The sequence below is a fragment of the Helobdella robusta genome (genome assembly GCF_000326865.2).
Source record: "Helobdella robusta unplaced genomic scaffold HELROscaffold_3, whole genome shotgun sequence".
In the NCBI taxonomy this organism is placed as follows: domain Eukaryota; kingdom Metazoa; phylum Annelida; class Clitellata; order Rhynchobdellida; family Glossiphoniidae; genus Helobdella; species Helobdella robusta.
Genome location: NW_008704501.1, coordinates 251575 through 268637, shown reverse-complemented (window position 1 = coordinate 268637; position 17063 = coordinate 251575). Strand labels below are relative to the sequence as shown.

The 17063-nt window shown below is 33.4% G+C and overlaps 3 protein-coding genes across 3 annotated transcripts; all 3 read right to left on the bottom strand.

Annotated features, from left to right (window-relative positions):
* Positions 1 to 346: 346 nt before the first annotated feature.
* On the bottom strand, positions 347 to 4762 carry HELRODRAFT_188475 (hypothetical protein; the record flags this gene model as incomplete). The annotated part of the gene is made up of 8 exons (XM_009020945.1): positions 347 to 427; positions 1560 to 1576; positions 1720 to 1871; positions 2093 to 2241; positions 2944 to 3012; positions 3357 to 3842; positions 4399 to 4517; positions 4606 to 4762. The coding sequence occupies 8 exons, from the start codon at positions 4760 to 4762 to the stop codon at positions 347 to 349; spliced, it is 1230 nt and encodes a 409-aa protein (XP_009019193.1).
* A 1088-nt stretch (positions 4763 to 5850) lies between these two features.
* On the bottom strand, positions 5851 to 7862 carry HELRODRAFT_160946 (hypothetical protein; the record flags this gene model as incomplete). Its single annotated transcript, XM_009020944.1, has 5 exons — positions 5851 to 5913; positions 5988 to 6122; positions 6304 to 6462; positions 7224 to 7526; positions 7761 to 7862. 5 exons carry the CDS (start codon positions 7860 to 7862, stop codon positions 5851 to 5853), a joined length of 762 nt encoding a protein of 253 aa, XP_009019192.1.
* Positions 7863 to 8415: 553 nt separating this feature from the next.
* On the bottom strand, positions 8416 to 16545 carry HELRODRAFT_160945 (hypothetical protein; the record flags this gene model as incomplete). The annotated part of the gene is made up of 11 exons (XM_009020943.1): positions 8416 to 8541; positions 8779 to 9089; positions 9609 to 10668; positions 12103 to 12203; positions 12408 to 12524; positions 13237 to 13309; positions 13732 to 13807; positions 14855 to 14932; positions 15348 to 15424; positions 15742 to 15876; positions 16510 to 16545. 11 exons carry the CDS (start codon positions 16543 to 16545, stop codon positions 8416 to 8418), a joined length of 2190 nt encoding a protein of 729 aa, XP_009019191.1.
* Between the last annotated feature and the right edge of the window lie 518 nt (positions 16546 to 17063).

Here is a 17063-nt window from a genome sequence, read left to right as displayed (position 1 = left end):
TATATACATGCATAATAGAGGCATGGCACTTCGTTTTGGTTTTACAATGTTCAAAAAATTTTTTCCAAAATGGAAATAACCTACTGAAAATTACCAACAAAGACTGCTCTCCGAGACAGAGACATCCTGGCGGCTATTGGTTTCACTAATAACCCAGCTGGACATTGTTGTCAGATTGAAAGAACTGTCAGACAGGGTGCGCAGTGCTCCTCAATTTTTTTGTAACCAGATAACATACAGTTTGATTTTTTTTTGTTTTATTAACTTGTTAGTTTGATGAATTTGCTAACAGTACGTAAATCGCTTCCCCAGCACCTTCAACCTATCTTGCCATCTTTAACCAACATCAGCGAAGCTCTAGAAAACTTAATGAAAATGTGCTCTGAATGCCAACGTCAGACGATTTCCCGCCGATTGTTTTAAAGACCTAAATATTTTTAATTGAATATTTAATGTCGATAAGCTATAAAAAAAGACGTTGAATTGTTCACAATTTTTCAAATCAATCTATTCCTAATTTTATGTGAATAAAACAATTTTTAAAACGATTACAAATTGTTTAATCAAAGATAACCCATAAAATAAATATGAAACGCTTAAATATCAAAGAACAAATAGATATTATTTTACTTTTAACAAAATAAAAAACGAACGCATGCATGCAAAAAACAAACATTAAATGGCGACTGCAATGATAAAGCGCCTTATTTAAACTTGTAATCAGATCGAAATATCAAGATCATCTTAGCCTAACAATGAAACAAATTTTATAAAAATTGTATAAATGAAAAAACGGAATTAATTATAATATTAACTTGTTCAAAAATCAACATGATCAATTCAAAAAATATTTTTCCATTACAAGCCCTACTTTGTTAGTGAAAATTTAGCAAGTTCTGACTTGCTTTGAAAAAATCTACTAACTACAAAAATTATAATTAAAATGATTTCGATTGATGAAATTTGAAATGTTCAAGTTTAGTGATCAACAAAAACTTGTTGAAAATGCTGTTAGAAAGCTTTCAATAGATTACAAAATGTGTAGGTTAGTTCTTCTTAACTGATGTTGTTGCTGGTTAGCTGTCAGTTAAAGTGGTTACAATGTTAAACGTAGACGAACTTTCAACTACAAATTTTCGTTTGATATTGATGAACAAAAAATAAAGCAATTAATCTGAGAAATATTTTGGTTATGAAATGCTGTTTTAAACGCATTCATTGTTTTGAACCTACTCTAACGGATTGTTTGACTGTATGCACATCACTAGAATTCTGCGTTCAAAATGTTACAGCGTTTTATAATCTATACAATATAATTGGGGAGAATTAAATAACTGGACAAATGGAGATGACTAAAGCGGAAATACAATAGAAAGAGACTATACTGAGAACTGAGAATAGAGAACTGGGTAGAATAGAGAGACAAAATGTAAAGAATAGTAGGTGATCAGGCACTACCTGCAACATCCATTTTATGAGAATAGCTTACAGACGCTCATTATTTACAAAGATGACAAAAAAGAAGTAACATATTTGCCAGGACAATAAAGAAATCTTACGTTGGCCACATTTAATCCTGTGCAGAATATTTTTGGCTCTATTATGTGACGATTGATTGTTTGCTTACTTTACAGTGAACTAAGAAAAAAAGTGAATCAAGGGTAAACAGTTTCAATGAAATATGACGCAAAAGACTTCGCAAAACAATTTTAAGTCAACCTGCCAAGTGTCTGCTCTTCTCGGTGACTTGTTTTGCCAGGCTCATCTTCATGTCTAGGATGTCCTCTCTCTCCTTCAACTCCAGCCTGATCCTCTCGTTCACATCCTCGCCATTTGTTGCTGCCAACTCGTTCAAGTTGAATTCCTGTAAGCTGTTTAAACAAACAGATCATCTCGTCAAAAAATTTTCACCTCACAAAGTTAGTCTCTGCGTTTGATTGTACAACAAGCATTATAATAAATTTGCATCAAAAACTTTGAAATAATAACTAAGCAGCAAAAACAACAACAATAATAATAATAAACACAAAAACAACAACACTAATAATAATAATGATAAAGTTGTGAAATTTAGTTGAAAACTGTTTAAAACCTCTGAGCTGCCAGAAGTTTTTTCATTTGTTCAACCTTTTGCTGTTTGAAATAATTTTGAACTGGATTCAAATTGTTCTTGATGTTGTTGAGGTCCTCTGGATCTGGGATGTAGCGCTGCGGGATGTCTACCTGTGGTGGTGGCCTCAACTGCAGATTGCAACGTTCGTCAACATCATTCAGTCATCAAGCATTATCTTTTTAATGATTAGTCGAGTGACCAAGCTCATTGAAAACAGCGATTGAATAATTGTATGGTTAACTTTTTTAAATCGTGATTTACATAACATTTGAATAATATTTATGTGGATTCAAAAATTAATTTCTAAAACAACGACAATTAATAGCATTATAAACAAGTTATAATGTACGTAGGACCGGGAGCTAAGGATAAGCTTCGGCATTATTCAATTTGTAGTTGAATAATGCCGAAAACGCAGTGATCTTTATAAATAATTGTATTTATGATAGTCTAAACCCAAAATATATTATACATATATATATATATATATATATATATATATATATGAAGTGTTTTATAAATAAATAAATGTAAAAAAACTGTATATATATATATATATATATAAAGTGTTTTATAAATATATATATATATATATATATATATATTATACAAAATTATATATATATATATATATATATATTATTTATATATATATATATGTATATATATAAAGTGTTTTATAAATAAGTAAATGTAAAAAAACTAATAAATGAACAAAACAATAGAACATGAACATAAAAAATGAATGACAGTGAAGAGGTGCAAAGATTGAAGGAAGTGAGGATGTTTGTGAGTGAGTGAACCGTGGCATGCAGCCCATGAAGACTTACCACAGCCTTCGTGATCGTGTTCTCGTCAAACTCTGCGCCGAGTTCGGGCGAGTGGTGGCCCACTGTATGCTGCGCAGTACCAAGTCGGATGGACGAAAATGAGGTTTGGTTGTCGAAAGATTTGTTAATAAGCCACGTGCAGATGAGTTTGTTCAGTTGGTGGAAACAAAAATTGTTAAATCATTGTTTTGAAATCAGAATTAAAAACTATAAGCTGAAATTATTATGCTAAAAGCAAACAAATTAAAGGTTACATGAAATTGAAGTTTAGAAATTTAAAATACAGAAAACTGAAATTTTTATGAAATAAGATATTAAACATTAGTAACTACAATTAGATATATCCTAATGCCATCCTAAATAGAATGCGGCGAGTTCTGCTCGTGTTAAAGTTTGAATGAACGAGCACTAACAACTTTCTGAATGTAGCTTGCTCGAGTTTGAATGTGGGAGGAAGATGCGGGAGGTTCAGCGCCACCACCCTTGATGCCGTTAACGTTGTTATTGTTGTAAGGTAGCACGGATCTACTCGTGTTAGTGCTTTCAAAGTTGTGGTTCATGTCGTAACTCTTGCTTATTAGGTTGTCGTTGGTGCGAACGTTTCGATCACTTGCGATGTTGTACTGTTGTTCGTTGTAATTCTTCGACTGGCTTGCATGATTTGCATTCATGGTCTGTTGCTGTCTTTTTTCAGGAATTTTAATTTTCAAACTCTCAAAAGCCGAAAGTCTACTCGGTCTTGGATGGTTGGTGACGAAGTTTTTGTTGACGAGGTCACTGCTGTTGTTATTGATGTTGTTACTGATGTCGTCAGTAATGTTGCTGTTAATGTTGTTATGGTTAGTGAGGTTGTCGTTGTTGTTGTTAACGACGTTGCCCTTGTGTCTGTCGGAATCATTCTGTTTGTGGCGGAAATTGTAGCTGTGTTCAAAAGTGTTCTGTCTAAAAATGTTGTTCTGGTTTTTGATGTTGTTGTTGAAGTTTATTCCCCTAGGTAAAGATCTGGACCGTTGCATTGCTACAAAGACATTGTAAATTAATAATATAAAAAAATGAAAGAATGAAAAACAATGAGTTGATTGAATATTTCAAAATTAATTTTGAAACCCATTTAGTACGAAATATAAATTATATCATTAAAATAAACTTGCAATCATCCTGGTGACCATGAGTTGTAATCTGCAAAAAATTGTTAAACATTTACAATAAACATATGCAGAACGTCTATAATATAAAACAGGTCAGTGACCAGAGTGTACTTGTCTCCGTGTTTGAATGTGTGCATGCTTGTGCGTGTGTGTGTGTTCGTTTGTATGCGTGTCTGTACGCTTGTTTGTATGCGTGTTTATGTTGCGCGCTAGAATTTTCAAATGAGAAATGTTTTACTAGTCTGCTTCGGTTACATTGAAATTTGTAAGTAAGCTATGCAAGCTTTAACGTCATGAGAATACCAACAATCGTAGATATGTTTTCAGTTATGTTTCTGTCCAAGTCTGTTTCCAAATAAATGTTGTGACTCTGGTTGTTGTCAGCATAGTTGTTGAGGCTGTCTTCATCTTCAGGAACGTAGGTAACTGCAGGGTGTTCATGCAAGTTATTACCAGTTTATGCAATCAAATCAACAACCGATATAACATCAGAGGAAATTAAGTAAGAGATTACCAGATTTTGATCTTTTCAGTGATGTGATGTCATTAGAAATTGTTGATTTTTTGCTGCCAGCACCTTTCAACGCACTTTCAACATTCCTAAGTTGTTGCTCCATTTCAAAGAGTCTGGGGTTCTTGTTTACGTTATGACTGGTTTCCTGTGAACACATTTTGCTAAGACATTATTGAGCATATACTAATATCCTTCACAATGGTATCAAGTTCAAGCCCGTTAACAATACAAGTGTGTCTCAACACACGTCTGCCCTTAAAATGTCAGCTTGTTTGGTGCATCAGAAGTTGGTTGAAATTGGCAAGAAAGGTCCATCTAGCAAGATGACACAGAATGCCAGTCTTATAAAAAAGAAGGAAACAACAACAAACGGAGTACCGAAACGAGTGTGTCAGACGAAAATTCACTCGACTCCATAATTTTTCAATTGTTCGTAGCTGTGCAAAAAAATAATACTATTTTGCTGCCGAGCAGAGACGGAAATTTCATGGTTGGCTAATATCATGACAGCATTATGAAGAAAAACATTTCTACATCTTCTGTATTGGTGAAAGTGATTGAATTGAATAACATCTTATGATTTTATTACAAGACAGGCCGTATTATAATTACAATAATAGCTGAAAAAAATAATAAAAACGTTAAAAATTTAGAAAAGTTTGGAAAATCGGAAACCAAAAAATAAAAATTAAAGTTTGGTGGAAGACTTGAAAAGCATCGTGAAACAACGGAACATCGAAAGAATGAAAGATGCGAAACGTTATCGTAGCATGGCGACCTTAAGAAATGGAATCAAAACACAAGCAATGCGTGGAGTTGCAACCGGTTGTTCATTTTTTCAAGGTAGCATTTTTTAAAGGTGATGTTTGCACGATTCCAATAAAATTTTAAAAATATTATTTTTTACATTCAATACAAAAGTTACCGAAATGGTTGTAATTTAAAAATGTCAAAAAAGCTCTGAAATTTTGAAATAAAATTTCATACTTAAATAAACTATGACTTTTATTTTAATATTTACTCATTAATAATGTAACAATTAAGTAGTGTTCAAATAAATAATAAATTCACAACAAATGCCTTCTTTAGTTGTAAAGCCAAAATCTAACAGTTTGAAGTGTTTTTAAAACAATCTTTTTTTCTTTAATTTGTTCAAATTGAAAATGTCTGCACAATGCGTTGGTAAATTTGACAATCAAAATAAAAGATGGTTGTGCGAGCTTGAAACATTTGAAAAATCATTATTTAGAATTTAGATAACTCCTTAGCTCTCTCCGGAGTCACAACTCCGACATCCTGATTGAAACACTGAAATTCATAGTTGGAATAAGCAATCGATAATATTAGAAAATGTTTAAACTTTAAATTTTAAAAGATAGAACATTAAAAATTACAAAGCGGTGTTCTCCAGTGTCGTGGGGGGCGTTGATGTCCTTATTGATGAGTTGCCACTTGTTTCTCAGCTGGATGATGGCACGTTCGCAGGTGTCCAAGTCTGATCGAGTTTTGTTCAAAACCTGTCCAACACACATTAAATGAACGTATAAAATCATTGCTGCGATGTTGAACGGAGGTTATGCAATGATCTCGTCTTAAGAGGTTCTCCGCAATAATGACGACAACATCGTCACAAGATGAATAAGTACAAATGAATACGTTGCCGGCTTTATATTATAAAAAAATCTGTTAAAGACCAACTTGTTGCTGCTGTTGAATTTGGAGGACAACACGAGCCACATCATCCTGCAGTGAAGTCTTTTGACTGTTGAGGTAAGCGAGGCGGACGTCGTCGTCGGCTGCTGAGCTGAGAAGCTTCTGCTGCTTGTCCACTTCATGCAGACTTTTTTCCAGGAGGACCTGGAAGTTGTCACGATGATGGTGATGATGATGGTGACGTCTATCACGACTTTATCAACATAACATCGATCGGATCGGACCAATAGCAATAACAACCAACTTTTACAGATGATCAGTGCAACGAAAAAAAACTTGCTTCAAAAAAAATTTAACAAATTTAGTAACAACGCACAATTTTTCAAAAATAACATTGTTAAGAATGATAACGAATTGTGATGGAGAAATTAAGCACAGCTGACAAAAACATCAACAAAAAACACAGACAAAACAAACAACACCACCATCTAACGATTTATATACATTAATATATAGCTGTTGTTTAAATATGAATGTGTGTGTGTGTGTGTGTGTGTGTGTGTGTGTGTGTGTGTGTGTGTGTGTGTGGTGCGTGTGTTTTTGTCTGTCCGCTATTATTACGACTATTTGACTACTTCATAAAAACTATCTGAATGTATTTCATTCTAGTTAACATTTTTATAAAATTTTGATTTAGTATTTGAATGCATTTGAATGCTGAAATGGATTTTCTTAATTTCTAACTTTTGAACTTTTATGTTTATTTATGACTTAGTTAAGGGTGGCCTCTCTGCAAGTTTATTTTAAACTTATTTGGTCCTCTATAATGAAAAATAAATAAATAAACAGATAGGTAGGTAGGTAGGTAGGTAGGTAGGTAGGTAGGTAGGTAGGTAGGTAGGTAGGTAGGTAGGTAGGTAGGTAGGTTGGTAGGTAGGTAGGTAGGTAGGTAGGTAGGTAGGTACTTTGTCTTGGAGCAGGTCGCTGACGATAGTTGACTGCGCGTGCATCAGACCATCCAATCGGTGCAACTCATTCAGCTGCACCTCCAGACGTCCCACGATGACTTCCGCACTCACATCATCATCATCACCGGCACCATCGTCGGCATCGTTATTAGATCTCGGATTGTTTTGATTGTTCGAGCGACGAGATGGTGGTGACGGTGATGATCTTCTCGATGACCTCAGCAAACTGCGCTCCTGCCTTATGCGATTGAACTCCAGCATAGGCTTCGCTGGCACAACTTCCTCCGGCTTCAACTGATTCTGAAATGAACGTCGTCAAAAAAATACGTCCATCAAATAACAAATTGTTCATCAACTTGTTGATCAACTACAAATGAACTGATTGATTAAACAACCATTTTATAGTCAAAAGTGTTTCAAGTCACTCATAAGCCAACCAATCAATCAACCAACCAACCAATCGGCCAACCAATCAATATTTTTTTAAAACATGGCTAGTCATTCAACCAATCAGTCTAACAATGCCGTACAAACCGTCTTGTACTGAGAAGCGTACATGAGACTGTCGCCATTGTAGAGACTGCCCATGGTCAGCATGTTGTCCAGCAGGTTGATCAGCGGTTGGGTCACCTCCATTTGTTTCTCTGCACTTTCCGTTTGCTTCATTAAACTTTGATTGTTATCAAGAACAAGTTGAAAGGATTCTCATTGAAGTAATCATTATAAATAAGCTTTAAAATATATGCCAATTGCAGTTGAACAATTATAAGAAGTCAACTTGTAATCGATGCTGCCGGCTGGCTGGCTCCTTGTCACCTCACAGATTTTTTGTAGTTCTGACTGACTTCGTTTCAGTTGAATGAGAAAGAGAACCAGTTCTTCATACTTCAGTTCAAGAGTTTGAATAATTGAAACAAATTAGACAAGTGTAAACTGTCGCAACATTCAACAAGTACAAAAAACAATGCTTACAACATTTCACTAAGTCAAATTTACAACACTTGTCTGCCATCTAAATTTTTGTTGAAAATATTCAATTAAATGTGATTGAACAAACAAAGTTGAATAAATAAGCAGGCACGAGTTAATTAGATCCATTAAAAACTTTCCTAATTTGAATCATTTAAAAATTGTAAAATGTTATGTCAGATTCATCAGATGCACAAATAATTTCGAAACACTTGAAAGATTATAAATCAGTTTGAAGAGAAGAGGTACAAACGCTTCGGCCCATGAGATCCTGCACTGAAATGCTCAGTCTCAACCGCGTGTGGCTGGCCAGTTTCCTCTGCAAATCTTGCAAGTTACGTGATGTCTGCAACGTTGCCAGAAATTTATAAAAAATGTATCCTCAAAATAAAAAATAAAACAACGAAGTTTACATTTTTTACAAAAAAATGTTCACTTCATTGCAAACTTAGCATGAAAAAATCTGCTTTTCATCTTGTTTTTATCTCATTTTTTAAAAATAATGGTTAAAGGCATTTCATCGTAAAAATTCGGGTTTAATTATAAAAAAAATCTAACAACAACGAATGAAAAAAGAACTAACTAAAACTTCAGTATCAAGCATGTCAGGGTCTTCCTTGATGGCATCGATGTTGTATTTCAGTGGGGTCCAGTCTGACTGCTGCTGTCGTAGTAGTTGTTGCTGTTGGTTAATCAGAGTGGAATGTTTGCCAACATACGAAGAATTAGAGTCCCTGTTAAATTTCTGTTGATTGTTGAACATGTTGCTATCATACACGCTGCTCGACTGGTTCACACTCAATTTGTTCTCACTCTCAGGATTGTTCAGAATGTAAGTGTTCTTGCTAGAAGTTTTCGATGAGGCAGCAGTCTTGAGGGTGTTCAGAGATTCTACTGACTTTGAAGAACGTTGGAAATTATTCTGATGTTGTTGATATTGTTGTTGGTGATTTTGTTGATACTGCGGATGAAATTCTGGCTGCTGTTGGTGTTTCATTAAATTTACATCGGACATTCGTGGCGGCTTTTGTGGTTTTTCGTTCAATCTATTGTTACTGGAGCTGTATTTTGAAACACTGCTGAAGTTGTCCTGGAAGGATTGGGGTGATTGGGATGCTGCAGACGATTGTTTCGTAATTTGATTAACACGCTGGCTGATTGGCTGATTGATAGAATAATTGATCGATTGGTCCATCGGTTGGTTGATTTGTTTGCGGATTGATTGGTCATTTAAAGATTGATTACTCTCCTTGTTGGAACTTAATGCTCTGTGCGAGGGCTGGTTGTGATGAGTTGAAAAATTAGAAGAATATTGATATCGTTGTTGGTGGTGGTATGGTTGATGGAGTTGTTCGTTTCGCTGTTTCTGTGATTGTTGTTGCATTTGTTGTTGTGGGTTGTGATGAAATGAACCGTTAATGTTTTTATTTAACTTTGGCCTTAAAATATCATTGTATGCAGGTTGACTGTTCAAGTGAGATTCTATCATCAAATTGTTGTTAGGATAAGAATTGACATTTGTGTTTAAATTGTTGAAATTATTTCTGTTCAAATTAGTTGAAATGTCACCAGGATTGTCCGAATAATTCTGTTTGTAGTTAGTTGTCGGTGCAGCGTTGAATGCCGATTTTGATTTGTAAAAGTTGGAATTTCTGTCAAAATAGTTTCTGTCCGAGTTAAGTGACGCCACAGAGAATGTTGAGCTAGGTGTTGCAAGATCTCTTTGTGATTGTAATTGTTGCGGTTGCAACTGTTTGTTGAAGTCGTAATGAGACGATCGTGGTTGTTTCGAGTTTGGAAAGGAATTGTCGGTAAACTGTTGCTGCGTGTTAGGTAATGAATTTTTAATTAGATAATTCTTTTGTATTTTGAAATTGTGCTGCGATGTAGTAGCTCCATCAATAACATCACCTCTTAACTCGTTCACATAGTCGATTGATTGATCAAAATGTTGCGGATTTCTGTTCTGTAGCGACGCAGATGAAAATGATTTTTTGTTGCTTGCGTTTTCGAATGCATTGCTCGAACTGTAGACAGGCGTTCGACATCTTTGTTCAGTGTAATTCAATTTGAATGGTGAATTGAGTTGTTGTTTACTACTGCTGCTACGCAAAGTGTTGTTGAAGCTGTTGTGCAAACTGTAGGAACTCTTCAATGTTCCTACCTCACTGTTGTGCCTGGCAGCAAAGTTGCTTGAAATATTTTGAAGAGCCGATTGACGACTTGACGATCTTCGTAGCGATTTTTTATTTCGTGATCCAACTGATGACGATCTTCGTGGCGGATTGTGAGAAAAGACGTCATCCTCATTTTCGTCACCTTCGATGAAAAACTTGGCATCGGCAGTCCCACGGTTGCTGTTGATGTTGTTGATGTTGCTGGACGAGTACTTGCCAACTGCATTCATCCAAACTTGCATGTCGCCAGCATCATCGGACGCCACATATAATGTCTTCGCTTGGTCATTCTCAATCTACACATGTTACGTAATGAACGGCGTTAAGTATTTTGAAATTTAAAACTTCTTTTCAAGTAACATTATATCTTAAAGGTCAGCAGGTGAGCATTATTAAAATGCGATACAGTTAGTGTCAGTGTTGTGTGTGTTTGTGTGTGTGTAAAATTTACTTACTTACACTCAAATGCCTTGAGTTAGGTATAACTATGAATATGGCGTGACCAAAAGCTTAATAATTTAATTTCACGCACTACTGTAACACGAGGAAGTAGAGGTATGACTGGATGGAGAACGTTTGCATGCACGTATACACGTACACAACTAACTCCCGCGTGCTCTCACATGTTATTAACAACACAAACATTAAATATTTATTAAACATGTGAATGAATAAGATTATCCTTTTTATGAAATTATTAACAATTATAAAATAAAAAGCCGACGTTTCGATGCAAATGCTTCATAATTATGGCGATAAATAAATTATTTAAATCTTCTAAACTGTTAACTGACTAACGATATTTTTTAATTTTTTCAAATTTAAAAGAAATGTCTAATTATTGCGTTAGTGGTCTTTGAAATGAATTTATTAAAATGAATGAACTTTTGGTTGCGGCGCTGATGTAGCAAATGAAAAACACGTTCTGTATAATTTTTTCAACGGTTAATAATAAACTGAATGTGTGTGTACGTCTCTTGCAGTGTAGAACAAACTTAGAACAAACAAGCCACCTGTCTAAGCATCCACCTATGCGGTTATAATAGACACGGCCTATATATTATGCTATGCATCATTGTGGGTCGAAATTTTCAAAATTCAACTGTTATAATTTTATATCTCAGAGCCATTCCTCATTCATGTAGCACAAACAAACATTGAACATTTTTTAGCAATTTCTTTTCAAAAATAAATATTCACATCTCTATGAGCTCGAAATAATCATCTTTATTTTCATGAAGCGTGTTGAAGACTTTGCTAACTGTGCAGACCGCACTTTAAATTCTTCCTAAAAAATTTCAAAATTTCAAAATACGTCCTCAACCTCAAAGTTGTTCATTGAAATTTTCCAAAATTCCACAATATTTAAATAGCGTCTATTTTTAAAGTTTATTTACTCAGTTCATTTATTTAAAACCAAACAACCGCAGCAGTAGAGATAGCAATTTGGTCTGTTGTGACCAAATAGGAATAGGACTTGTATAGGTAGACAACGGTATTTATTAGACCTAACTCAAATATGTGAACAAATCATGTTTTTACAAATGTTTATAAGAGCAATAACAAAAATAAAAATTACAAATACAATTTCAATGACAATCATAAGTGATGATGACAACAACTAAAATGGTAACATCAACAACAGCGACAACAACAACAATAATAATAACAACAATGACAATGATGATGACAATAATAATAAAAATAAAGAAAGAGCAGAGTCTCTCTACCTTGATTGAGAATCGCTTCAAGACACCAGGCTCCCCATAAGCAGACTTCATAGTGTGGCCAGGCAGGTAGTAAGTGCTCAAACACTTCTTCTCACTTATGTCTAGGAAATTTAATAAAATAGTTTTAATGTCATAAAAATTGTTTGTAAAACTTAACAAAATAGCAAACCTGTTGGGTATTATACATATAAATGTATTGAATTGAAACATTGTGATTATAAGAGTGAGTACCGATTGACCATGGATTGACATTGATTAGTTCAAACAAGATGAACACACTCGATAGTGTGGATGACACAACGCACGATGCGTTAACGTTGTGTGGCACGACAAGCAAGTATTTTGGATTCTGATATCAGATGTGCCAACAAGAGTCATGTTGTAGAAGACCTCGAAACAATTTCTCAAAACTAGATCAAAAGCTATACACGTTTGTTTGATCTCGAGTTTATGCCAATTACCGGCCATGTAGAGCGTCTTTATTGTTTGATTTTTAGTCCACTTTTCAGCGGCAACCGAAATCGTTCAACTGTCGCTGCGGTCCTTTTTATGTTGGGCGACGACCGGGCCAGTATGGATTTTCTTTGGTTGTACTTTCATATTTGTTTTCAAGTTGGTTGTCAATTCAATTGATCTAATGCATCACTTAAGGGCCCACCACCACACATTTTAGTGAAGAACAGTAATGACCTTTCCAAGTTTGAACCAATTACTTGCTCATCATCTACACGACGAACCATTTCTTAGCTGCTCATATTTGCCTCGCGGAGGATTCGACGGGTTGTTGCTGCGTCCCAATCCACCAGCCTTTTAATATCACACACAAATGTCAGCTTTTTTGCTTATTATATTAATTATGTTTATAAAATTTCCACTTTGCACCTTACTTTTACTTTTTAATTGCACACGTGGTTTTTTACGCAAGAAAAGATTGTTTATCACGTTCATAATTCATGAATAAATAAATAATTAAATGGATGAATAAATGAATGAATGAATGAATGAATGAATGAATGAATGAATGAATGAATGAATGAATGAATGAATGAATGGATGAATAAATAAATGAATGAATAAACAAACACACAATTAAACTGTGTAAAGAAATAGTTGAGAGGTTAGGTAAACGTATACCTTCGTAACAGAAGAGATGCTGTTGAGCCAGAACAAACCATCTTTTCTTCCACTGCTTCAACAGGGCTCCCTCCTAAGGAAACGAAACAAAATAACTTCTTTCAGACAACTGAACACTATCTTCGTTCACATACTAAAAGAAAATTAACACCTATTGCAAATGCAATCCTGAGAAACTCGTAGCCTGTTTACATAACGTTTGATACCAAGTTGGTAACAAATTTTTGTCACAAGTGAGGTATAAATGAACGTAACACAAAATGCATACAAATCGTATACAGGCGCAGACCCAGCCCAGGTCTTCATAGTCTAAGTTTGGGGAAGAAAGCATTCGAAACAGGTCAATGAGCCAATGAATAAAAATGACGCGAGCCATGGCGTTCATAATGCCAACTTGCAAGCCAAAATATTGAATGACTGTTAAACAATAATCATGAAAAGGGTTATATAGTATTTATGTATTTTTAATTGGATTTGTTCGTTTCCATTACTGACCATCCTGAGTAGACAGCCTTGCAGCTCCGCGGGAAATTCAGGATCCCTCCTGGCCAGGGGGTACCTATCCAGGGACCTGCAGGAAGTTCCGGGCCACGAGGTTTCAAGTGAGTTTATTTTGGCGATAAAATTATAAAAAACATCACCGTAACATTAATGGCAGGAAGGAATCAACGACATTATGACATTCAATAACATTTCATGTATGACATCAACAAGACAACAAGAGTTTTAAGTATAAAAATAAAAACAATATCAACAAAAATACTAAATCAATAATAATGAAAATACTAATAAAAATAATAATAATAAATAAATAAATAAAAATATGATAATGATAACAAAATCATAAAATCTATCGATTTTTATAAACGACCTCAGTTGATGTTATTAACTGATATAAATATAAAATATAAAGTATAAAGATCTTTATATTTTTATTTTGATTTTCAAAACAAAATAAAATAAAACTTAAGAGTACTTAATATGGTGGAAGTAAATTTTAAATAGTAATCAAACGTTGGCAGCAAATACTTCGTCTGAGATTTTCTTTTCGCTGAACTGGTCTGTGCAAATAAAAATTTAGCATTCGCCAAGTTATTTGAGTTCATGTTGAAAATTAAAAAAAAATAAAAACCACATCAATCAGATTGGAAAACATTCAAACAAACCTTCAATAGCGGACTCGCCGTGGCTTCTGACGTTCGTTCGAATGTAGAGCTGAAATAATTTCAAAGCAGATTAAAATTTCCATCTTCACAAAAAAAATATAACTTAGTTCTCATTGATAATAATGTTAATTTTGCACTAGTAACTAGAAAATTTAAACAAATTTCTATACATATACAGACGCAGTTATTTGGTCTTACCTGCTCACAAATCTTCCCTTGCCAAATAAGATACAAATAAACTTTTTTAACCCGAATCTAACATCTCCAACACAAAATATACATACACTAAACATACGGACATGCATACATACAAATATACATAAGCACACACACATACATACACATACATTCATACAAACAAACAAACAAATTTACACACATACATACATAAATACAAAATTATTGTGAATTTGAAATAGTAAACTTATGAATTGTTAATAAATGCAGAAGACCTTCTTGGAGTAACTAGGTTGCTGCTGCCAGCGTTGTCATCAGTTGGGATGTTGTGGGTGGTGAAGCCATGCACATGACTAAAAAATTATTTTTTATTCATTAAATCTATTTACTCATTAATTTTACGATTATTTAAAAAAAATTAATTTTGTGAGCAAATTTAAAAAAAAATAGTTAATAAAAAAGTGAACATTTCAACAAATAGTGTTAAAAAGTTTTAAAAAGTACAAAAATGCATTAATACATGATAACGCCTTACTCAACAAAGCAAATTCTCTGCATATCATCGATGTCGTACTGCCAACCAGATGGAAGGTCTTGTTAAATTTACAAATAAACACATATATTCAAAACTTCATAACAAAACTTCAAAAAAACTTCATAACACTTATGTAATTAAACTTACATAAAAAAAATGTTTAAATTAATAAGCAGTGAAGTGAAATAAAAACTAAATATAAACTTCAACCAGAACATGTTTAGAAAACCAACTTGGGCTGTCCATCAATCCCGTTTGAAGGGGGTGACCTAATGTTGGGTGCATCCAGGTTGTTCTGTGCTGCTCCTCGCTTTGTTTGCATCAAAGAATGATCATTTTAAATTTGCAAATTTTAACATGAATAAATCATTAAAAAATATATTTCTATTATAAACATATAAAACAAGAATATTGTACTTAGTGACAAAATTTTGAAGCTGGTGTGTGTGCCACAGCAAGTGAATCTAAAAAAAAAGACTTCACATCCACTACTGCATGAGATTTTATTTGCTTGAATATCGTTACATACTTGAAGTATTGTGAGAGTTTAAACAATCAACACTTTGTGTGTTTACATTTTTACAATTAAAAATTTTGAATAAAATATATTCATTTATTAAATAAAACGTTAACAGTGAACGGAAATCGTGCCAACTCAATGAAGAATATTCTGCCATCGTGCATGACACCATAGTTCCAATTCTTAGGCAGTCCTTCGTTTATCCAATTAGAGTTATGCAAAGGCATTGCAACAGTTTTTGTCTGATAATATGTTTGTTGTCAATGATTTTTTAATTTTTTTGTTTTTTTTGCTCCAATAGGAAACATGTTTAAATAATTGTTATATATAGTTTTTCAATTTATTCTCTAAATAAAATTTCAAAATTTTTCATTTTAGTAGCTCTGACGAAATCTTAACTAAAAACAATTGTTAACCATTGGAAAGTTTTATATTTATATTTTTTTTCTGAACATTTTAAAATTATTATTAATAAACCTTAAAACTTCCAATTTGATGACTAAAAATTTGTTGAGTACTCACATCACCATAAAAATTATTGTCACATTTTAATTATTAATAAAATTTTTAGAGATTTTTAATTAAAATAAACTAAATTAAAATTAGATAAAAATAATTAATTGTTAATATTAATTTAATAATAATATTGAAAATTAAACATTAACGTTTAATTTTTAATTTTGAACAAAATCCGAAATGAAAGAAGTCAAATAAAGATATTTTATTTTAATTTTGTCCTCATGGAATGTTTATTTAATTTGCTGTAAACTTTTTAGGAACAAAATTTATTTTACTTATTTATAAATTCGATAAATAGTCCAAAAAATAAAACAAGTGTTTCGTTTGTTGATTGATTGTTGACAGCACAATCACACCTGTATTGTTATGACTTTACCTGGATGAGCAGCCATTTATGTGTATTAAATTAAATATCTTTGTTTGTGCTCTCGGCTTGCCATAACTGACTGATCTTGCTTTATTTTGTTATCGTTAAAGAACGTTTGTTTCTGTTAATTTGATTGATTGGTTGATTGATTGATCGATCGATTGATTGATTGGTCGATCGATCGATCGATTGATTGATTGATTTATCGTAAACTGCGTTCATCGATCAACAAACAAATCATCGTGGTTTACTTAATCGCCTACCTATTCGCCAGTGGAATTTTTGCAATCAGATTCGCATCTGTTAATGACGTCACAGTTGTTGTCGTCGTTTTGTTTGTTCGTGGTCTTTTTTCATCGTCTTTTTTATTGATGTTGATTTGGATGATTTTATCTTATTTTCATCTTTGTAGATTCTGTTCTAAATGATGCTGATAATTTATATAACGAATGGATTTAATTAATTCGTGATAATTTAATCCAGATAAAACGTAATATCAACAGTTGAATTAATTTGTTCATACGAATGTGAAGTCATTGTAAT